Here is a 25,357-nt window from a genome sequence, read left to right on the forward strand (position 1 = left end):
GCAGCTCCGTCTGCTTAAACAAGCTTAGAGCTGAATGTAAGGGGAATGTAACCTGTGATTCAGCAACTGAAAGCAATTTACAATGGGACCAGACAGCCTTTTTCACTCTGTGCTGGGTACATGGTTTTGCTGTGCAGGCGGTGATGGGACACCTTGAGCGGAACTTCACCGGAACACCATCTTCCCGACACTGTGATGCTCGTGCTCTTGGAAAAATGGTGTTCAGCTGTAGTTCGGCAAATGGACTTAAATGCTTTGCTTGCCGTCTGATCGGTCTTTTGATTACTACAGACAAGATTGGGTTTGATTTTTTTTTTTGGGCTATTCTTCAAAGCTCTGCAGTTTTTACAACTACTCCTGGCAACTGCAGATGCAGGCAAAGATTTCGAGTGGACCGGCTCACAGTGACTTACACAGGTCTCTTAACACTGAGGAAAAGTGATACATGGTGAATGAAAGCAAGACACACATGCAAGAAGTGGGGGATAGAAACTGATGTATTCATTCATTCTTGCTTTTGTATCTTTCTTAGCTGTCTGCCTTTTTCCAAGAGAAACGTTCCATTTTCCCACACTGAAGGGGATCCACTCAGCGCATAATTCTGATCTACTCCGCAACCCACACATGGAGCAGCTGCCTGTGATTCAGAGTTTGTCTCAGTGAGTGAGTAAGTAAGTTAAAGCCAGACTAGGTGGGGCTTTGAACATGTGAGCCTCGCCACAACAAAACAAAATTCGTGGGAGAGAGGTGTGTGAAGCACGTATGTATTGAATGCTGAGGCTGAGAACCAAGCAGGCAACGGTAAATATATCGATCATCTTTTTTTGACAAGTGGCTCACCCACATTGTGCTTGTGTATGTCAGTGTATATACTCACACGTAGGAAGGAGGGGAACCCGGTGCCATAATAGCCTACAGCAAAGTAGTCTGGTCTGGGCCGGATGACCTTCACTATATTCTCATAGAACTGCGCCTGTTTCCGCTGTTGAGAGAATCAAAGGTAAATTTAAGAAGCAGGGACAGCATGCACATGAATTTTCCTTGCATATTTTACCCATCCAGTTGTGTTTCATCTTAAATTATTGGTACATTTCTCCCTTATCCTTTTTAGTTTCAAGAGATTACAAATTAGACATACTACAGCATTATTTACATAACCTGTGATATATGAGTAACTATGGTTATTACACACTGTGTGCACAGTTATTAGACAAACAGTCCAAAACAATTCAAAATCTCAAACTTGAATATTTAACTTTCTTTGCTTTAAAAATTGGTAACACAAAAAGGAAAATAAAAGTTTTGGCCTTTCAAAAATATTAATCCTTCCTTTTTTTTTAAACATCAGAATAATTTTATAATCTTCCAGCTAAAATTACAAAATAACTCCAAAGGGCTTGTATGATACTTGGCCGATAAAGGGTTAACCCAAGTTTTCAGTGCCCCTTCTTGTCTGCAGCTGTCATAAATGAAGCTGTCATGTCTTGAATATCAACATTCCTAATGCTTCAGATTTAAATGTTAAAAAAAAGCACTCTGTAGGGCATTTTTATCTTTTTGTCACTTCCCCTTTTTTGTGAAACAATGAAATGTCTAAGGGTCAGAACTCAATAGCATTTTTGGAGCACTGTGTTGGCCTGATTGTCAGCCTGATTGGGCCGTTTTTGCTACAATAATAATTATGCCCACATTTCATGTAGCATGTTAATCACTTTACGATGCATTCTACCTCGTTGTTAAATATTAGCTAAAATTGATTAAATCCATTAAACATGCATATGCATAAGGTCTGTATAATCCCCTAATAATTTTGTATGCATTGTAATATCAATACGGTTTGCAACTTTAAAGTAAAGCTAACTAACAACATAACATTACTTACCAAGGATGCACTGAGTTGTTCAAAGTCAAACATTTCATTCTCGTACTGCTCAGCCAGTTCCTTTCCCAAAATGATTGCCTCCTCCCACATCTAAATGATACATAAATAGTGAGAAAAATAAGATAAAATAAATAAAAATCAAGCATTCATTCGGTACAGGCTACTCTTTCCCAGAAAAAACTATTAAGGTCCTTTTTAAATAAATGAATCCCTTCAGCTTGTCACTTTTTCCCCCATTTCTCTGAAATGAAAATCCAGACCCTGTCCTTAGAAGCAGAAAATGTGTCATCATGCATGTTTCCTTGACTCCTACAGTGAACTGTGTCACAGGTACATGTGAACCACTCAAACAAGTTGAAAAGCTTCTAAGTGGGTTCCTGACAGGCTAGATTGGACTGAGCTGATATGGGGCAGCCTGGAGGTGGACCAAGTCCAGACTGCTATTCACATCAGCCTCCCATCAGTGAGAGCGGTGGTGGCAACACCATCTGGGACTGCTTTCTAGATGACACATCTGACACCCATGGTACTGTCCTCAGTTTAAACTCCACTCTCTCTGGAGTGCTGATGTATTCTTACAGCCACTGTAACACTAACTGATCACTCTGGTGGGTTTGTATGCGCATGTTTGTCCACAGCTCTTTCAAACTGTTGTCTCCCTAGCCACATCTTGCTGAGTGACAGTTGGCTGCAGAACCAAAAGTGGCGGCTGCACCCCAACACTCATGACACATGCAAAGCTTTGGGACGTCATCTTTGAGAAGCTGTGGCTTCAGTCCTACAGATTCAGTTCCAGGCTTAGCTTGCAGGTTGAAAAACACTTTTCTCCTTTGGAACAAATAATAGGCAATACACCAAAATAACACAGCAGCTCTGGTCCTATGAAGCTGGAAGATTTTTCTGGCTAAGGCAGACGAGATGGCATTCAAGTCCCTGACATGCTATGAGGGAAAAGGAGAAAAAGGAACGCTGAAGAGAAATGTAAGCTTATAAAGAGGTTTTAAATGGAACGGGTAAGACCTACATTGTGTGCTCGGATACATGCCTTCATCCATAAGAGCAGAAACTAAAAGCAGGGGATTATCACTGTATCAGTGCCTGTTCTGCAGAAACAGCACATTAAACTTCCATTCAGTCTCAAAAACCTGCCTTCTCAAGCCAGGAAGGCTATTTAGCTGAGACGACAACATCTAAATATAGCATCTCAGGAGTCGAGGAAAAATCATTATGTCCACTTATGCTTATGAGTGTGAGTAACAGTGTATGGATGCCTTACCTTGCCCTTGTCGAAGTAATTAATAATCTCCTGGTAGAGATGGTCCTTAAGCTGTCCTTGAGTGGTGGCCTGGTAGCCGTCTCTCTGTGTCAGGTGGGCTGCAAATGCTTCATCTGACCACTACAGAAAACAAGTTAGCACTGGGGTCAACACTGTACAATACGATACAGAGTAAAAAGGGAAAGTGACAAGAAATCAATTGCTGACTTATATCCAGTGTAAATGGGTTAGACTGATGTGTGGCTCTTTTTATAGCTGCTCTGTACTTTGACAATGCAAGATGGAAACGACTCTGTGCAATGAAACCCATATCAGTATATACTGAATGATTCATTGATGGCATCAGTGCAAAGGGTAGCATTCCTGTGGCTAATGCTTAGTGTTAAAGGGGAACTATAAGCACATTCGGAGCTCCATATTTACTGAGTCACACAAAGCAACTAAAGCAGAGTTGCATGACTCGCAGTTCAGAATAATCCTCTCTATCTTATACTGGGCCTCGGTGCTGCCCCTTAGTTGCAGCCGTTTTAGTGCTTTTCCTTCTGCCTTGAAGCCAAATGTCTTCTGAGTAGTTGTACCTCACCAACAGAAGTTTTGAACATCATGTGGGAGGGGGAGCTGTGCTCACAGCCGGTGCCTGGCAGGACCATATTAGAGATATCTGCTAGCACTGACATCATACAGCACAACAGCGTGTGTCTGAAGTTCTTAGAAGCCTGAGCTTTTGCCTCATAGGTACTACTTGAACATATGCTGACCTCAATATCTAAAACTTAGATAAGAAAAAGCATATCAACCCCCCCATAAAAAGCATTTAGCATGAGAATCTCCAGATTGGTGCACCAGTAGGCTAACACGGGAAGCCAATACGGTGAAGTGGAGCTTCCAAGGGTAGAGAGAAGCTGGGCTTTTACTACCAGTGTAAACACTAGATACAACTGAGTCACGCACTTACTTAATCTTGTTTAGTAGAAAAGCTTTTTCATTTTTAAACAATGAAAGACGCAGAAGATAATGAAAAAATAACCCTGCAAGAATCAAGGGATATTCTTTTGTTCTTATTGTTGACACACTATAGAGACTAATAAGGTTTCTGACAGCCTATAGCATCTTGGCAGAAAGACAGACAATCTGATTGGCCTCTGTGTACAGCAAGCGTAATCCTATGCGTCTGTCAGGGCTGATTCATTACTGGCCAATTTTAATTGGTTTCTATGGTGTTGTGAGTAACCTGAAGAGTTAAGATCTCTGACCAGTGTTTTTTTTTTTTTTTTTCGTTTTTGTGATAGCCACATTTGAATAGCAAAGCTTCAATATTTGCATAGCCTTCACAGACAATGGGTGAAAAATTAATTGCACCACATTGCTGTGGTATAAGGAAGGATTCTGGGAAGACTTGGCTTAGCTTATTGATCCTTTAGTGCTGGACTGCAGCATTTATATGTTAAAAAGGATCCTTGGTAATTCATGGATGAGCAGTGACCCCGTATCGACAAAACCCAAGTGCTGATACATCTCTGACTATGAAGAAAATGTTGTGAATTCATCAATGTTATTACACTGCTGCAGGTACTCTACTGGGGCACTAATTATAGCCAGTCCTACTCTATAAATGCTGGAGGATACAGAATTATATATAAATCATTCCTTCTCTGGAATTTTGTAGTTCTCCCTCTGCGTGTTAAGGTTCCATCCAGGTACTCCAGCTTACTCGTGAAGTCCAAAACTGTGCATGGTAGGATAATTGCTGAATCAATGTGTGCGAATGGTTGTGTTAGCCCTGTGATGGACTGTTGACCTGTCTAGGGTGTACCTTGCCTCTCAATCTATGACAAATGGGATAGACTTCCCTCTTCCAGACGATTACAAATGGGATAAGGGGTTAAGAAAATGGATGGATGGATGGCATTCCCTCTCATTCATTCTTGTCTACACAGGCCTCGATGTGAATAAAGATCAGTCACAGTCAGAAAGACACAGACACTTGCAGATGAGCAGAATCATAACAATAATAATAATAATAAAACATAGAACTCATGCTACAGATGCTACTGTGACTACCGAGTGAGGAAAATGTGATTTAGTCACAGCCTGCTCTTCTCTGTCGAGACCTGCACAAAGACTGAAGCAGCCAGCTATTTATGCAAAAACAGATGAGATGTTGGATGCATCCATTTTGGATAAAAGGCAGAGAGGAACAACTTCAAATTTAGGGTGTACCAAACCCCAGCTGGGAATAGACGCTGCAGTTCTTTGTATGAGGAGTTTTGCAAGTGGATGCGGTGTATTTTTGGCAGGAGATAGAAACTTTCAAGGCTGAGAGCATGACTACTAACAAAAAGGTACGAACATAAAAGAAATGCTTCTTGATAATCTATAAATATGTATGTGCTCAATTTAAGTTGTGGCAGAAAGCTGCCCTTTTTCCACCTTCAAGTAGGGATGCCTGCACTGATGCTTGAGGTGATGATGACCGCCAAAGTAGACGTTTATCTTCAAGTATCCGAGGTGGTTGAAGATACCTTTGTCTCTGTTTTAGAACATGAGCAGGTTTTTCTTTTAAATTAAAGATCAGATACTAGCTGTGACTCGCACTGGCTTTGCAAATAAAAGGCTGCTGTGCAAATTTGCCTCCTTAAAAGGTATCGTATGTGCCACAGTGGAATTAAACTGATACAGCCCAATCAGTTATTTGCTTGACACCTTAACCTTACGTTTAACATCTGCCTGACGACAGCTTAACAGTGGTTATATGTTCGGCGTTTCTGTGTGCAGCTTTAGATATTTTAGAGAATGCACTTGAACATTTATTTTTTGTTGGCCTTGTGCATGGGTACCTTAAGCAGTTTTGCGTGCAGAAGCAGAGTATAAGCCGCCTCAGTGTAGTTGTCGCACTCTTTATGGAGGTCACACAGCTTGTAAAGGTACCTGGCAGTGAAAAAAGCAATGATTTATGGGTCATGATGAGGTGGGTCTTTCACACTTTAACAGACAGAGGGTTAACTCTGCCAGACGGATGTGTCTTGACAGGCTCTTCTAGCTCAAATACCGCTTGAAAAATAGATGGAAAACTGACAGGTAAGATTGCAGACTGGGAAACATATTTTATCAAAATCAAATATTTTATTCTGGGTCTCTGGAGACTTACTTTATTTAATCTTTGGGAGGCAAAAATGTAGCTCAACTAAGACTCCTTATTACATCTATGTTGTAGTGTTTAAAATGCCTCACAGGGACAAAAACGCTTCAAATATAACAAATGGTTAACACGCAGAATCTTACCTGATGTACATTTCCTCTCTGTCTATTTCCTTGTAAAAGTTCTACATTGTGGAGAAAAACAAAGAGTTAAAACGGGTTTAAAGGACATTGCAGATTTCCACTGAGAACAATGGTTGTATTCTGTTTATCTATCTAAAAAGAAGCCACTGGTGGATTATTATTTAACAGTATCAGGGCTTGTAGCGGGCACACATCCAAGCACCTAGTCCACTGACTGACACTGTCAAATTCTCAGTGAAACTGAAGTTATTTAAAGTGCAGATAAAATGTGAAATATAGGCCATACGTCTGTAGTCTTTTCAATGTGCCTAGTCATGTGAGATAAAAGTGACATTTTGGTGCTTCCAGATGAAATGTCACTTTAAAGAACAGGTGGTTTAGATGAACAGCTCAGTGATAACACTTTAATGCACTGACATGTCGAGATGCCTGCTACTGCCGTCTGTATGTAATTCTACATCGTTACAGTGTTTTTTTTATTGGCAACAATAATCTATGACAGACAACCAGGCGTTGATAACACAAACAATTACCTGTATTGTTATTTATACATTTCATGTGTATCATTTCACGCAAGGGGGTTCATATCTAATTACGCATGTATCACCGGCACTCGGCTTATGCGCATTCAGGATTGAAAGCAGAGATCTTACAAGCACGTTGACAGTGCAGCTCATGCGGTTCTCCTTGTTCTCGTCATGCATGATGGTCCTGTAGTCCAGCAGCCTCTCCAGCAGACGCACCACCAGAGTGACGAAATTCTCACCCGTCCTGGCCAAGTACTTGTGCTTCCTGCAGTGCTCCAGTAAGCTGGTGTTTGTGTTGTGAGGTTGGATACAGAGGGAGAGTATGAGAGAACCCATGGGGACACAGAGAAATGTGAAGTACGTATTAAGATGGTCTTTGACAGCTGAGGATTCAGGAAAAAGCTGTCTTTTTACACATTAAAACAGAGTTAGCATCTGCTCCGAAAGCAGACATTATGCAGGCAAGCTGCGATGGCAAGTCGTGTGATCATCAGCACACTGTGATTATTTTGAGAAGTGCTATGTTGCAATTAGCATTATCTAACTTGCAAGAGGCTCAGGCATAATCCTGCCCATTAATCAGCACTTACATTTTTTGAAAGAGAACTTTGTACTGCTCGTCTCCGCGGCCCCCTTCCACCTCGTGATCCAGCTTGGTGATGATCTCGTTCTCAAACTGCAATTAGACAGAGCAGGCGTAAATAATCAGTGTAGCTAATTTTTCAATTCATTAACGCCATCTCCCTGTTGCTCTCTCTCTCTCTCCCTCTTTCTCCAACAAACCCAGCTGTGAGGGTTTACGCTTCAACTTAAATCGTCCCTTATTTGCAATGGAACTGGCTGTGAGCTGGTTCCGATTTTCTTTATCAGTTGAAATTCTATTAGGACACAACAGAAAGCTGCATCAGGAGACACCTTGCCTGTACTTTTTGCTCTGTAGTTGCTGTATCTGCTGACAGTGATGCATGGATCTATTTTTCCAATATTTGTATGTAGCAGCTGTATAAAAAATTGAATTTCATTGTGCTGAAACAAAGCTTTTTTCACTGACTTTTTGATTTACTTGTGTCTTGGACACGAGTACAGAAAAAGAAAGAGTATAGCAAAGTAGAAAAAGATATGACTGCTGTTTTCTGGAAAGCCAAGGACTTATAACACACAGAAAGAAAGAGAACTAGTACAGGAAATATACTAGTTCTCAGAATTGTAATCAAAATGTTACTGATCACAATTCATTGAAAATGATAGGAAAGAAGCAATCAGCCAAAATGATCCTGATCCAGACAGAAGATATAAACGCTTTGCACACTTTCACTATAAAAGGACACGGCTGTGCAACCAGTAAAAATGATATTGGAGTGCTATGGTTTTCACAAGACTACAATGGCGAGGAAAGAGACATTTGGAAAGTGCTGTGTTTCTTTACTATGATAGAAGTGAAGTACACATCACGTATTTCGGCAGCTCTCACAAAACATCCCAAAGCTGAAAACAGCCTGTGAAATTTTATGACAGAACAGCTGTAACCAAATGGATTTCCTCATGCAGAAAGGCTTAATTTTGGATCGTAACGAGGCATAACATTAAGTTCCACTTACCATGGCTGTTGATAATCGCAGCACAACAAAATGAGATTTGCAGAATTACAAGTAAGCTGTGGGCTACAAAACTTCTTCCTTACTTTTGTTCTACCTTTGTATTCCTTTATTGTTTCGCTTCATCTAAAACCTTGTTTCCAATAAGCGAGAAACTCAGAATGCAGTTACTCACTCATCAGTTACATCTTTCCGAACTAAAGTTGGGAGGTGTGCACAGGCGAGTGAATACTTCATAAATTAAAATAATACTTCTTTATGTACCTGTCCAAAGAATTTGAAGATTTTATCATCTACAATATTAATATTAGTAAATGATGAAACACTCAGAATCCACAAAATATCTTGTAATATGTACTAAAAAAAGAAGAAAGAAAGCTAACATCAATAGGTGTGATAATTAAAATAAAAAAAATGAAAAGTTTATTTTTCCCATATATATGTGTGTGGGTGTCTTCTATGACATAGCTGATTATACACACTATGCACTGCATATACACACTCACGGGCCAAGTTATTAGGGACACCTGTTCAAATGATTGTTGATGCAAATATGTAATCAGCCAGTTGCAACAGCTGGCAATAACTCCATGCATTTAGGAATGTAGACACAGTCAAGACCATCTCTAGGGTATTTCAAAATTGCCTGAAAAAGAGCAAATGTCCAGTGAGTGCCGTTTAAAGAACAAATCTTTAAAGAACGTTTCCAGCATCTTCAATCTGGAGAGTTAAGACAACAGGTCCAACTAGGTAGTAGAAAGATGTACTTAATAAATTGGCCAGTGAATATGTATATTCATTTTCATCTTACACATAATCTTAACGTTTTGTTGTTTTTGTTTTGTTTAAGTAAAGATGAGCTGTAGTTCATGTTTCAGAGGACACACCCGTTGGAAATGCATTGTGAAGTGGAACTCGCACTGCATCATGTCAAAGAAGATGGGGATGGTGGCCTTTCGCAGCTCGATCTCAGGAACTAGTGTCATCTCCAGGATAGGACCCACCATCTCCGGAATGAATTTTATCTTGTGGGGCCCTTTGAGAAGAAAAAAAGAGAGAACAGAACATGTAAGTGCAACCTAACTGCACAGCTCATTTGCAGAATTTAAATTTGACAGAACAAATAGCATAAGTGAGGTAACAAGGCATGGATAATCCTTAATCCAGACTTAATAGTTGCAGTTTCAAACAATAAGGAAATGTGTCTTCTGATGTTTAGCAAATCTCCTCTCATCTCATCAGTCAAGCAGTAAATAAGTGAAAATCAAACACCTTGGTTAAAAAAAAAAAAAAAAAAGCAATGGGTATAATAAACCCAGAAAATGAATCAATCTAATCTAGTGGAAAGCTCTAATTAGAGGATCAGATGGTGTGGGTTGCAATGAAACGGTAGGCATGAATGCCAAAATCTTAACACCCCAATCCCTGTATACAACAATCTCATTCCACCGAGATCTGACTGCCATGTCTCTCTCCTACTGCACAAAATAACACTAATTAACACACGACTGTCTATACTTGGGTAACGACTGTTAACATATACCTTGCAGGATTGACATGTTACACTGTAACACTGCTCCAACAAGTGAATTCATTCATAAAAGGGATTTTATCAGTTGAAAGTGAAACATCAATAGCGACACATGGAATGAGCTTAGTTACCTAGATTGTACCACATATCCCTGATTTCAAAGCCAATCTGTCTTCTCATGTCCTGGTACCTGAAACACAAACAAAGTATAAATGTCACATCGGCTGTTGTAATATCCACAGAAGATGTGCAAACTCGATATACGCAGTATAAACACAAACAGTTCTTTATGACTATTTCAACTGCCTAAAAAATGCAATATACTCTATATTTAAATAACTGTGTCATGTTTCATCTGTGCCGTCCAAGTCAGCGTTTGCCGTAGTATGAAAATTTTAATCGAGAGAAAGATCATGAAGTGAGAAGTGAAGTAAACAGGCCTTCTTTTAAGTGTCCAGGTCACATTTTTCAACATCACTTGTGACAAAATTAAAAATGTACTTCATAGCCCTAATGAGGGCTTTTCGGTCTGGTCGAGGTCCATATAGTTTATGCAGTAACCTAGCTTAACACAATATAAAGTTATCTGAAATATATAGTAAATAGTTTCCCACTCTCTTCCTGCAGGGAGCTGAATAAATCAATCTCTCTCATCTATTTCTGAATGATACTTGCTTCAAAAGCATAAAATTAGACTGTCATAATGAAATTCATAATGACACAGATTCATTGATCTGGGATCATGGTGAGTTAGTTTAGTTTTGTTGTTCCACAATGTTCTTTGAAATACAAACACACCCTAATGAGATGTTTCCATGCAAGTTCGCAACATTCACAGAAGCTGACAGTAAGTTAGTCTGTCTTCTGCTCTCTGTACATATTTGAAGACGGGGGAAAAAAAATCCAAGGATGATGACACAAGGGAAAGTGTTTGATCAAACAATCTTTGTTGGTGCTAGTATTTTTAGGTCGACTTTGTGTGTCAAGAGCCCTTACATAAAATAAAGATTTGCAGAAGAAGCTAGAAGGAGGCCTCTTGCCCTGACTCTTTGTCTAGCTTGTGCGTATTGTGGGCTTATAAGCTGATCAGCTCTGCCACGTTTGGGTCATGAACCAATCTTCGTGGCAGCTTGGTGCCAGTCTTCCCTGCCTATCGTACTGTCCTTAGGTCACAGAGAGGACATATAGTGAAGTAAAAAGGACAGAGAGGAAAAGACAAAGCGTGAATGATGGAGAGGCTAACAAGAGTGGAAACAGCAGGCAGAAGGGCAGAAAGGGTATTCTGAATCCGATCACATGAATCAAACTGAATGGCTCTTGCTCTGTTGACAGACTGAACATTTCATAGGAGAATAAGCCAAGCCTGAAACTGGTTTTAAAGAAAAGGCCTGCAGCATTTTCACAAATTTGGTATCAAAAGGTACCTTAAGTACTGATTCTGGTGACATCCCTACAAGGTTCAGACCAACACAAGTAACTAATATACCGCGGTTCTGTTTGGATGCAATGCTAAACCATCATAGTGTCTGCTTAACAATCCTGTGTGGTTGACCTGTTTAGCTGATTGTTGGTAAGAAAATCTATCTGTGCTGTGCTGTCATGTTTTTTTTTTTTATTATATTCGTGGCGATCGTGGCTCAAGAGTTGGGAGTTCACCTTGTAATCGGAAGGTTGCCGGTTTGAGCCCCGGCTCGGACAGTCTCGGTCGTTGTGTCCTTGGGCAAGACACTTCACCTACCGCCTACTGGTGTTGGCCATGGCCGATGGCGCGATATGGCAGCCTCGCTTCTGTCAGTCTGCCCCAGGGCAGCTGTGGCTACAACTGTAGCTTGCCTCCACCAGTGTGTGAATGTGTGTGTGAATGGGTGGATGACTGGGTATGTAAAGCGCTTTGGGGTCCCTAGGGGGGACTAGTAAAAGCACTATACAAATACAGGCCATTTACCATTACCATTTATATTTAATCAAGAATTGAGATTTAATTGTCAAACAGCACTTGCAGATAATTACGGATCTTATGGATTGCCTTGGGAATGTTGATAAAACAGAAAAAAATATATTGATGTGATTGAAACAAGATTGTGAGATTTAAAAAAAAGCTGAAAGGTCTCAAGTAAACTCAAAACCCCTCCTTTCCTAAGTAGAATATGGGTTCTGTCTAAGTGGAGTTTGCATGTTCTCTCTGTGCATGTGAATGGTTCCTGTGGTTACTCCAGCTTCCTCCCAAAGCCCAGTGACATGTACATTAGATTTACTGGTGATTCTTTCTTATATTAAATATATATCTTTATTAGATGTCGTAGATGTGGCAGTAGCAGACTTTGGACAAACTTTTTGTTTCAGACCTCCAGCTTTTCTGTGCATTTTGGATCAACCACTGCTAGCAAAAAGAAAACCATCTGGAGCTTCCCACTATTTGCTGACTTGATGTAAGCCTACATATTCACTGCCAAACAGCCTTTGCATTGCCAACCTACACACTAATGTATTTTGACAGAATCCTGAAAAAGTAGCTGCATCACCTCTTTACACACTGGTTTGGGTCAAAACAATTTACCATACTTATTTGTCAAATGGTAGAGCCCGAGCATTAATCCTTACAGTTTTTGCAAAGTTATAAAAAATAATTCAATTTGCATTTTTATGTATCAGGTACTACATGTTTGACTGTTTTTGCACCTCGTTGGGGCCGAAATATAGTCCTGTGCATATCTGTGAGTATGACGGCTCACAGCTTGCATGAATCAGTCGTAGGAAGTGCGTTTCTGTTCCCACATATGGGCGTTCAGATGACAGTGCAGAAGGCATCGTGTCCTCATTGCGGCTGAGACAGATGTAGGGTGTTGTTCTGTCACACTCCTGTAGGCAGCGGACAGGCAGCTATGACTGTCAGCTGTCAGACCCTACAACATATACCTGTCAGCCAGGGGCAGAAAGCTGTAGGAGAGGTTAACTAAGAATAAAACATTTGGAGAGGGACAGTAGTGTGTGACTGGGGGCTCCTGGTAGTTTGTGTTGTGCAATGTAATTGGGTCACAGGGCAAACATCAAGGCAGAGAAGAAAAAAAACAGTAGAGGTGGTGACTAAAATACAGAGAAAACAGACTGACAAGCAGAGCCCTGTAAGGGCACCTCAGCTGTGATCAAAGCTTGAAGCAAAGGAAGTGTGAGATATTCACAAAACCTGTCAATACGATGCTCCTTCTCCTCATCACTCAAAAGTGGATATTATGACAATGACATTGCTGCATGCTCATTTATCCAGACGTGTATGAGTACATATGTCTGTATCTCTGCGCAAGTGCATGTACTTCAAAGTAAAGGGGAAATGGTGGTTAAAATTATTTGCACAGTTTCTGCCAATTATAGCCATTATTAACACATAAACAAATATCAACAAGGATTATAATGGATTTTTAAGGTCAGACAAATAATTAACACACTGTTTTATTGTGGCAAATTGTTTAAAAAATGTCAATAGCAATGTTTTTTTGTACAGAAAACTTAAATATTATTTTTCTCTGCCAAAGGATTCAGCTATAGTTGTGACGTTTTATCAGTTAAGTCAGAATGTATGCAAATTTGTTAGAAAATCACCCAAAATCTTGCTTTATTTATCACTTTTTACTTTGTAAATATTTATTCTGATGTGTTTATGCTTTTACTTTGTAGTTTTAAGTCTGTGACTGACAAGTTGCTATGGTATCACCATGCAGTTTCCCCTCAAATATTGCGCAGGGTTCTTGAAAACAGCCATAGCCACAGAGGAATCCACAAAGGTGACGTCAGTGGCTACGTCCATCTTTTATAATCAGCAGCCTATGATTACAATGGGTTTTGGGAACGATGGTTGAAACTAAGAAAAATAAGACCCAGACTGCTATAGATATATTTATCCTCCCACTCAGGGCATGCAGACATGTAAGCTTGTTATCTGTGCCTCGGTGGTCTGAGTGTGAGAATGGCATTAGGATTACACAGGCTCCAGTAATGGAGCAGAACTTCACAAACAGCACTAGGAGATGTGTGATGCAGGGACAAAAAAGCCAATGCAAAGTGCTAAAGAGCTGTGCTTCACAAATCTTTGATTTCACCCCTCTGCTCTCTGCTTCTGAGCAAGGCACAATAATTGGTATTGCAGGGAAAGCTTACAATTCAGCCACAAGCAGACAAGGATACCGGATGCAGAGAGGTAGAGGTTGGAGTAGTAGGTGGAGGGACGGGGGAGAAAGACAGAGAGTGTGCAGGTAGAGTTGTAAAGACTGTGGAAAAAAATGACAATCCCTATAATATTCCTGTTTTTTTGCTTAGAACAAATCGAAAAAGACTTGATGGGGGTGGCTTGGATCATGCATTGTGTTTGGCTGTTGTGCTGCATAGAACATTGTTTATTATCTATTGGGAGTTCACCGCGGCCAATAATAAAGCACTGACAAACGAGCAGTCTCCCTGTCGGGCGTGAGCCAACGTGATGTATATTTTAGTGTCAAAAGCTACTCAAAATGAAGATGAGAGCCAATATGCTCTATGTCTGCCCAGAAAACATTTACACATTTGGATGCATTATCACAGTTTCTGAGAAACACTAATGTAGATGAATGGCTCTTTGTGGATAAAGGGAGCCGGATGAACAGGAAATGAATAGCTCCCTGAATTTATAGCTGAAAGCACAATTAAGCAGATTTTTGGAAGCAGTAAAAAGGTCTAAATTTCAAGGATTTAAATGTTCAGCTATTTAAAAATTATGGGCGGTATAATAACACAATTTTATTTCTCCTTCAGTTTCTGTCTTCAACAGATGAAAAAAAAACAAGCAGAAGAGTGAAGACCTGAATATCGAACATTACCCGGTAACTACATTTTGAATGTAATATATGCTTCTCCATAGCCTTGAAAGTTTTGCAATTTCACAACATGGACAATGTAAGAATAATTTAGTCCGGATGTTGTTTATAATGGCTCTTTCTTTCATGTAGCAGCCAACAGCAGGATAACCATGTACTTACCATTAGAAATACTTTTTTTGTGGTGGCAAAGGTGTCGCCAAGGTACAGTGTGCAAGAGACAAAGACTAATGACACCCACTGCCTCGCTCTGAATTCACCAACTGTTACCTGATTTTTGGGACTCTGTATTTGGGGGGCCGGAAGGGTAAACACTAGCTAATGTCCGACATGACTGGTTTGAACATTTGTGTTCTTGCAAACAGCTCTGCTGGGTAATGTCAAGAAAAGCAGCAGTACTAAAACAGCTTTATTAGGCCTGTACTGCCTCTGCCAGAACCACGGGAAGCCGTGTTTGCACATGCACTACAACCCGAAACATTTTTAGATATCACCCTGCTGGGATGTATGTGAGAAAGCACATGTTCAGATTGGTCAGAAATGGCTTTAAACCAAATAGCTACCCCCATATAAAGTCAATTAAGCCCATAGTTAAATATAAAAACTTAGGTAACTGTCAGGGGAAATGCCAGGTTTACCACAGTGTAAAATGCCCTGTTGTGCACTGCATGCGAGAGAGTTCAACACTGGACAATGTCTGGGTGTGAAAATAGTTTATCTGAATTATGCATAGCCTTGTCATGCTGGGGAGGGAACTCGAGCTGCGCTGGTGGGAAATTAGGGCATCGTGTTTTTTGAGAGAGTGTTCATTCTCACCTGTGGAAGATCTTAGCTCTTTTGTCACTTGAAAAGTTCTCCAGCTGCAATGACTCCTGGGTGAGGAAGGCCACAGCCAGATGAAAGTAGTTGTTCCACAGCTGATCCAGACACAGACGAAAGACAGGAAGATTGCAGCAAAAGAATAGTTCAGAATATGTGGTTACAGTTGCTCCAAGACAATAACAGTAACAGACTGAATTAAATAAATAATACAATATATTACAAAGTTTAGACATTTTTAAGAAATAGCTCTAAGTTTTATCCGGTACTATGCTACGTGAGCATTGCAGTTTCATTACACTGCAATGTAATGATGAGATGGTTACACTTGTATCAGGTATCTGTCCAAGTGGATGAAGAGGGGGCTGATTTAGGCCAACATCCTCTAGAGAACACACTACATCAGACATGGACTGAAGCTAAAAGAAGTGCAGTGGTGGTTGGCTTTTTTTTTTTTACTGCCAGCCCATGCATGAGTATAAAACACAACTCTTCATGATGTTGATAATGTCTAAATTCTCTTTGCCCAACCCATGTACATTAAGCTATGGAGAAAACCCCACAGCTTTTTCCATAAACCATAAAGAGGGCTCCAAATGCTGGATGCAATTAACAGCAGAAAAAGACTGTTACAATGACCAAGCTTTAAAAGCAAAGCTCACAGGAGTTCAGTTGTTGACAGCATTAACATTTTTCCACATTTCAGACGTTTAAAAAGCAAGTAGAAAAAGCTGTTCAATTCCAGGGTGAGCAGGTTAAAATATTCAGAAATGCACATAAAATTGCCGGCCATTACAGGGTAATTGATGTTCCCTCTTCACAATTTTTTTTTATGTCTGCTGCCTTCAGTGATCTTTTTTCCAATTCAGAAAATCCAACAATGTGGCATCTGCAACAGCCCCAAGATAAAACTACAGGCTATAAGAAAAATGCCACAAAATTATTCCTAAAACTGTTGGGTAATAGTGCTTAAAATGTCAGCGCTGCCTTGTCTACAAAAAACATTATCTTGAGATGTGAAGTGCTGATATCAAGATATTTATTCAATGGTTCAGTTCCTACCTGTAGCTCGAAGTTGGTTTGATCCAAAAATTTCTTGTTCAGCACGGCTGCATACTGACTGATGGCCCGAAGGAACACTCTGCAAAGATAAGAAGATTATGCTGGCTGTTTACAAAAAAGTTTTTTAAGACTATAAAAGAAATGTAAGTAGCTTTTTACTGACATTCAGCTTTCTAAAATTATTTCATATAACTGCACCACCGAAAAAACATCCATCTGATATTATCGGCAATGCTTAACAACAAAAACATCTGAGAGGAAAAAAGATGCCTATCATAGTTGATGTCATAGTTGATACACATCCTTGGCCAGCCTTAGTGGCAGACATATCACTGAGGGACATGAAAATGATTTCAAACTTGTATGTTACTTGTATGTGACATGCATACTACAGTGGGATAATAAAACTGAAAAGTTAATGCCCACTTTACAATTCATATTTGTCAATTATTTCTTCATCTGAGTTTTTGCTTCAGACATGCTTACATGCATTTCATCCAATGTCCAAGAAACACAGGTAATATATTAGAACTGTGCCAATAAATAGAATAACAAAACAACTTTTTCTTTTTTTTGTTAGGGTAAAAAAAACCCGCACAATTATGGCTAGAAAATCACAATGATTTTGGATATGAACCCTGTTGTTTTAGGTCAAGCTTGGAACATCGCACAACCATCAATGAATAAAAAAGCAAAAAGCCCTGCATGCTGCACTGATCCTGAAACTCAGCATGAATTTAACATTGTTCACTGCAGAGTTACCCAATATGAACTCATTTGTTTTAAAGTTGTGACCACACAAAGAAAGAAACAGTACCAGTATGCACTATCACGAAGACTGGATGTTTGCTCTTGTGAACAAATGTGTGCTTATACCAGAATAGCCGAGCAGGTTGAATCTCTCTCTCTGACAGACTGAGGTACAGTAGGCTAGAGGCACCCGTGAAAAAACATTTGATGAGTAGATCTTAATGAGAACACTGTCTGATGGGTTAATCCACTGTGATGCTGCAGAATTAAATGTTAATAACTTAAGTGGCATGAAGCTTTTAGAGGGGAATTATGATTGCTACTCGCAGAGTCAGAGGTCCATCCGCTATTTAACTTAATTTCCTGGTAGAACCTGCTGCACAACAATGTGTGTACCATCTCTAAGATTTAGCAAGCAAGAAAAAAAAAAAAAGAGTCTAACACGGCAAATTCAGTAATCTGGCCTATTTTATTTAGGGTTTTCCAAGCTTAGTCCCTGCTTCAGTTATTGCGAGCATTCCTTTACACAATTACTAATCAATAAGCGAACAGCAACAGCTGATTGCCTGCAATAGTGGATGAAGATATATCAGATTGGAATAAAAATGGCAAGGTGAAACAAGGACGATTGTTATGCCACTTGAGTGGATTGCATCAGGGTTTCATGAGCAGACAATAAAGCAGCATTAAGATATAACGCTCGTGTAACTGACACTGGCAGGTAAGCAGACATCTGCTCCACAGGCAGCCCCGAGAGAGCCTTCTGCTTTTGTCATTGCCCAAGCTAAATCCTTACTGGAACTGGGTCTCATTGCAGGAATTAGCCAATCCACATCCATTAGCTGCTTCTGACTTTAAAATTCAGTTCTGTGACAGTAAGAATCTTTGGGCTGGAAGGTCGAAATTTTATTGCTGTACAGACCGGGCCGGGGTTTCCCACTGCCCCGAACAGCTGACCTTGAACAGGAATAACCATCACTGTTAAAACAGCAATGTTCTACGACCCGGGGTATTTTAAAGTTATACAATATTCATGTTCCACATTTATCTCCATTGGTGACTAAATGCTATCTGGGGCTGATGTGTGATACACATTATGAGTGACCTTAATCATTAGCTGGAAAGGTTAACTGTCATTGAACACCTTTGGATATGCCATTAGAAGTCCATTTCTTTGGCTCTCTGCCCTCTCAGAACACCCCCGCCATCTCCTAAGCACCGAGACAGCCTATTACCACCCTGTCTGCACGAGCACATGCACCCTCTCTGCACACCTCACTCAATTTTCTGCAGCTGTGAACATGCCAATATAGTTGATACGCTTAACACTGGACCAACGCTAAAATGGCTTTTCTTCCATTGCATGTGTGGGCAAAGAAAACACTTACTGCTTAATGCTTTTGGCTAATTTATGACATTATTTTGTAGCTTACTGGGGAGCCCCCATTTAAGCTATTAATTTAAGTGAAGAATATTACTGTATAAACAAAAACAAAAAACAAGTGCTTATTAAACATTTATGGATTGCCCCGTTAAAATAACACAACTTAAATGGTTGATTTAAAGTGTTTTCCCTTTTTCCATATATATTTCTTAGAGGCTTGCAGCAATAACGATGCAACTCAAAGTTGCATGGGCTATAGTAACACATTTTCCAATTAAACTCAAGAAAAAGCCAGATTGGAGTGTTTAAATGGATGCCTACAGGCACACCTACAGCCCTACATGACCTATATTTGCATTACAGCCAACTACATATTAGTGGGACAACAAGACATGGTAATTACAAATTTACTAATCACAGGTTTAAGGCTGTGGTTTGCGTTTAACTTTGATGAAGGTGAGTTTATAATAGGTACAGGGCATGAAATATTATAAACACCATATCTGCCACTTTGCAAACATGAGTGATGTAGCAAGCAGTTCTAAATGCTGGGTCAAACGACAAATAAAATAGCAATATCAAGGATCTTCATAGTTTTCAGCAAAATATGGCTCGGCAGGCAAAAACGCAGCTGTACCCAACCACTCCTTTTTGATCTCCCTTTCTGATCAAAGCTCACCTTCATGTTTCCACTACAACTGCATGATGATCCAGGGCATATAAAATTTCTTGGGCTTGATACATGATTAAATCGTATGCTAACATGAATTGCTTCCCACAAACAAGTTCGCACAATATTGTAGACTCCACTATCTAAAAACCTATTTGAAGCCACCAGTCTGCCTTTGCACAGACATATAATTGGCTTTAACGAACAGACAGGACAGTTCCTCTGTGAGCACATCCTGCCATTAATTAAAGTGAAAAACCTAATGAGGTGGATGAAAATAGAATATACTCTCCCTCACAGTGGGTTCCGACTAAGACACTCCTGACTAAGACCATTTCAAAGAAGATTAAAGGAATTTAGGCCTATTTTCTTTAGTATTAAGTGTGTGTGTGTCTGTGTGTGTATTTTATATATATAGTGACATTAAAGATATGAAATATCTTACTATAATAAGATAATGGTCCTTAAAAGGAAATGTGATAGAGTAATAAAATCTCATCTCTGACTGCATTTCGGTTAGTCAGTGAAGAATTATTATTCATAAAAATGTGTAATTACTGTACAGTCTATAATTAATTGCCATATTGATTTCAGGGAATATCCTTTGTACCGACACAGCAATCTGAGTGTGAATCATGAGTGTCTGCATAGTACCATTAAGTGTAAATTATACCATCTGTTGGTCTGGTGTGCCACAGCGTTATTTTTTCTAAAAAAGAAAAAAAGCCAAATTCTTGTAGAAGAGCTTTGGCTGATTTAAAAAAACAGCAATGGTCAGTCATTAAGCAACAGAGAGAAAATAAAATGAAGACAGACAGTGACAAACCAGTCCTTTATAACTTCATTACAAATACAATACAAACAATGGTGATTTGCATATACACTGCTACTAATCAGTGTTTACTTGGCTAAGAACTTATACTTTTCTTGGAATACTGCTACAACTTTGTAATTCCTATAAAACAGCTGGTCCTTTTGCTTTCCCCCCCCATTTTTTTCATGTTAGGTTCAGTAGGGAAAATCAGGGTACCTCTAATCATCTGCAAAAAAACCAAACAAACAAACAAAAAAAAAAACACGAGACCTCCTTAACTTCTGCTTAGGAAGACAAAAACATCACTAACTTTTTAATTAGGCAGCGCAAGGGCAACACAGCACCTCCTACACAGTCATTTTGATACAGTATACATACCGTATCATTATGATAAATATGCTCCATCAAACTGTCAGTGTCAGAAAAATACCCCTATTACTGCTGAATGATGGATGTGCTGTACATTTACGTTTCAGCAAAACAGAGGATTTGCTTTTTATGCCATTGTTGCCTTTAAAAAAATAACAATCAGGTGAGTTCCTGCAGCTGTGGTACAATGACTCAAGCTCTGTCAGATGATCTGCAGCACAGACACCTAGCTTAAGTGCTAATGAGAATTTATCAGCAGATCATGCTTGGTAATTGAGTTCAGAGAGCATCGCCGATAATGATCATGAGCTATTTGCATAGGTTTGCTGAATAGACGGCATATCTGCCTGTGCTCTGAGATAATGCAAGGTCAAAAACCTTCATTATCTGTCCAATTAATTAAATTAGATTACCTTTATTTCACATACCTGATCTAATATTAGATCTATTTAACCGTCATTATATTTTAACCCAATTTTCTCTTCTGTGTGACAACTTCTCCTGTAATGCAAAGTGCAGCTGACTCTGGTTAAAATTTATGTCCTTTCCAATAGGCTGTAAGAAACCCAACAGCTCACCCTAGGGAAGCTTTAATGACTCAGAAATATCACTGGGGTGAGTCAAAGTACCGCTATCATGTATTAGACCTTACATTCAGAATAAGGGAAAAACTCTAAACTTAGCCACTCCATTTGAATGTTTAAACCACTTCTCTAAGAAACTCTTGAAACTACAAGGATAATGGTGTCAACATAACAAAAAATCAATGCTGAAGTAGTGACTTGTAATTGCCTGAAAATGTTTTAAAATTTGTCATAATTTCAAGTTCTAACAATCAACAGCTAATCAAATGAGAATTAGAAATATTACAGAACTAATTAAAAGTCTTGACCCAGCCCTCATTTCTTTATATTTTTAAAGCCATTCTTTATTCGGATTTTTAAAGTGGCCTAAATACAAGGATTTTTTAAAATTTATTTATTTTTGTGAATCCACTTGACATTGACCTATGAATCATTTAAGCATAAAAAGGCAGAGTCAAAAGATGAACCACCTGCTGTATCTTTAGACATTTCTTTCTTCAGGAGTGGAAAAGGATTTTTTTGTTGTTGTTGTTGTTTACTTATTAAGCCTTAAAAATTGTGAGGAAACTGGACAAGTGAAAGGCAAAAGAAGAAGTGGCAGGCCTAAAATACTACCTACATTAGTCAAAGAGTATCTGAAAGTCATGTCCTTAAAAAAACAGGAGGAACTGACACAGGACCTGAGAGATGCCATCATTGAAGTCTGGGGAACTATTCCTAAAGACTTCCTTTAAAGAAATTAGAAAGCACAGTGTCTGTGAGCTGAACTGAAATCATCCTCTGACCTCCAGAAAAAAATAAAAGCCTCCTTATAACTTTATTTTATTTGTTTATTTATGAATGAAAAGCACTGTGCTTTGAATTGACAGCACAATTACATGGCTATTCATACATGCACCGAATATCTCACAAGGACTGTATTAAGAAACTGGTGCACTAAGCACAGAGTACAGACTAAGTAAATGTTTGATCTGATGGAGGGAGATATTTGTGTTCTCACATACAGCGCTGCCAGGTTACTGTCGAGAAAAGTTCAGGGGTGCAGTTTATGTGTGAAAGCAGCTTTAGTTTAGTGTGATAAACTGAAATATGGCCCTCATGGTGCTATTAGATAAAAAACTCAGTGTTTAAAGATCTGTCTGGATGAACTCGCAGGCCAGTGAGGGCCTGTCTGTTATGCAAATAATGTGATAAAAAGCTGCAGTCCCTTTGACTCTGCAGCACCAGGCAGTATGATGTTAGTGTTGTAGCAATCAACCATGCAGCAGCCTATAAACACAGAGACCTGAGATGTAACAGCGACAGCACGCGCTGCCTTTGATCCGGGGGAAAATTTTGCGAGGAGGTGAACAGATTACTAATGAGGTAATACAAGCAGGATTCAACAGAACTCCAGACACTGGCGAGCACAGAAACTTTGTGAACTGGGGTCAGGCAGTGTTAGCAAAGTTCATGTTGAGCAATGATGAGATAATGAGGCACAGTTAAATTTCTCAAATGAGTCATGAAACAATTATAACGGATTTTAAAAAGCAAACTTTTTCAACATTTTCAGTTATTTTACGATTTAAAAATTGATGATATGCTTGTATAGATAAAGAAAAATTTGAAGAAACATTAAATGCTTCTCAGGCCACAATGTTTCACTCAGTATAAAATACTGACTGATCTGAAATATATGTTCCATAAGCGTATGAATCAGTGTTTTAAAGATGACATAGGGCCTGGGCATCTTAGCAGATGGGCATTCATGCTATGGGTACACTTTTAATTGATGCTGAGTGCAGTGTGCATCAGTGCTCGTTTGAATGCCAAAATAAATACACATCATTAAATCAGGCTATTAAGTTTGACATATTGTTGATCTAAAGACAGAAGTAATTGTGCGAAAGGAGCAGTCGTCGGGTGTACTACAAACATGTCAGTTATGTTCTGAGAGGAAAGACATAGATGAGTTGCAACATATTCACGTCTCCATCTGCCATAGAGTACTAAGCAATACTTACATTATACACAACAGAGAAAAAGTAATTTTTCTTGTCTGACAATAAAAGTAAATAATAAGTCAAAGTCATCAACAAACCTGATGTGAAAAAGCAATGCGCTGTACAAACTTTAAAGTATTTACTTTCTATTCGAAGCCCATGTGCACTCTAAATAGGATGGGAATACCTTTTGATCAATATAGCAGAACTATTATTATTTTCAAATATAATAACTAGTGCTGTCAGTGTTAATCTCATTAAAATGACGTTAACGCCATAACCGCATTAACGTGGCAAATCTCCGCTAGCGCGTTATCGCGGATCGCCCCGTGCATGGGGCTGCACAGCGCTAACGCATTAACGAGCTAACTGCGCTAATGCGTTAACGAGCTAAACAAGCTAACCGCGCTAACCACACTAATGCGTTGACGCCGTGTAGCCCCACGCACGGGGCAATCCGCGATAACTTGCTAACGGAGATTTGCCGTGTTAATGCGGTTATGGCGTTAACGTTATTTTAACAAGATTAACACTGACAGCACTAATAATAACTAAAATAATAATTGTAATTTCTAATGGAGTATTTTCACATTGTAGTTTTTGTACTTTTCCTTCCTAAGTAGAAGTACTTAGGGCTCCAGTATAGTAGCTGATGGACTGTTTTCCTACACAAAAAGATGCCCTGCTAGTTTTTGATAATGACTTAGATAAAATCAGGTTGAGAGAAATGACAGTGGGTGTTATCTCTCTTTAGGGGGCACTATTTAAAGGCTAACTGGCCTAATGTGTGCTTTCACTCAGGTATACTGCAATCCATGGGCAAAAACTGGCCTGGGCAAAGGCTGATCATTGAGCAGATACACACAAAGTGCCAGACATCAACACAAACTTCAACTAGTGTACTCTGACTGGTGTGTGAGAGTGGTGTGCCTGACATGTAAATAATAAATCCTTGACTGTATATCAAGATGTAAGATCACCTTACAGCTTTTAACCAGCACTTGAGTGTAGGTACGCATAGAGCAGTACAACATTATGCAGTACATCAGGCAACGCTATATCATGAAACCATACGTAATGACATCGCAACAGATTCTTTGTAGATGTCATTAATTCTAAACTGCAAATAAGGAAGCAGACAAAAACCAAACATCGGAGAGTGACTGCGTAACTTCCACAGATTTAACAAAGCGGCATGGTTTGAAAGCTATGGAAAGGTCAGACCTTTCCTTTTAGCTGACAACACTAATGCTGTGAAAAAGAGTGTGGACAGGGTGTTTGGAAGGTCTGGTATAAAACATCTATGCAACGACATACACAGGAGTATTTATTCACCAACTTCTTTTACTTTGTAATAAATCTCCTTTGAAATTGCTTCATACTATTAACTAAAATGACCGAAACAGTGGAGATTATAAAGAGATAACTGTGCTCAAGACCACTTAAACATTTTCAAGAAAGTCTGGCTCCGTGAAAGCAAAATGTAAAAAGAAACAAGGGATGGCTCAAGACTTTTGCACAGTATAGTCAATTGGAAAAATAAAGACAGTGACAGGTGTGAGCTTTGTCTTTAAAGACGGAAACAGCATCCTTATTCCAAGGCTTACAAAAATTTCAACAACTACATGGGGACAAAGGCGACAACAACATCAGTTTCAGTCTTTTTAAAGCCCTTCATCCTTCTTCCCATAGACCTGCCCTCAAGGACTAGGATTAGTCTTTAGTCATTAGTCAACTCCAAGTGGCAACCATCCAGCTCCAGAAACCCGATCCTAATGAGTCTGTGTGATGGAGTAGGTTAGAGTTAAAGAGCTGCTTCTTTAACTTGTTGAGGCTTTCATCTTTTCATCTGCCTTGCAAGCCTCTCTAAAAACCCATTCATCTCAAAGTACTATTCTTAGTCACAATTAACACAACGCCACAAATCGTTGGTGTTATTTTGTGGAATTAACTTTTGAGAAGTCCATCTAGTGTTAATTCAAA

General features: G+C 39.3%; 1 protein-coding gene across 1 annotated transcript in view; it reads right to left on the reverse strand.

The window, feature by feature from the left end:
* dock1 (dedicator of cytokinesis 1) overlaps window positions 1-25,357 on the reverse strand; it is a 190,357-nt gene that overhangs the window by 31,216 nt on the left and 133,784 nt on the right. The window contains exons 30-40 of the mRNA XM_031750664.2: window positions 16,819-16,897; window positions 15,754-15,854; window positions 10,225-10,283; window positions 9,450-9,598; window positions 7,558-7,643; window positions 7,094-7,250; window positions 6,441-6,481; window positions 5,996-6,086; window positions 3,159-3,278; window positions 1,883-1,972; window positions 878-982 (exon numbers count right to left, since the gene is read on the reverse strand). Of these exons, the coding sequence (XP_031606524.1) occupies window positions 878-982; window positions 1,883-1,972; window positions 3,159-3,278; window positions 5,996-6,086; window positions 6,441-6,481; window positions 7,094-7,250; window positions 7,558-7,643; window positions 9,450-9,598; window positions 10,225-10,283; window positions 15,754-15,854; window positions 16,819-16,897 (1,078 nt within the window). The remainder of the gene's footprint in view (window positions 1-877; window positions 983-1,882; window positions 1,973-3,158; window positions 3,279-5,995; window positions 6,087-6,440; window positions 6,482-7,093; window positions 7,251-7,557; window positions 7,644-9,449; window positions 9,599-10,224; window positions 10,284-15,753; window positions 15,855-16,818; window positions 16,898-25,357) is intronic.

The sequence above is a fragment of the Oreochromis aureus genome, linkage group 8 (assembly GCF_013358895.1).
Source record: "Oreochromis aureus strain Israel breed Guangdong linkage group 8, ZZ_aureus, whole genome shotgun sequence".
In the NCBI taxonomy this organism is placed as follows: Eukaryota; Metazoa; Chordata; class Actinopteri; order Cichliformes; family Cichlidae; genus Oreochromis; species Oreochromis aureus.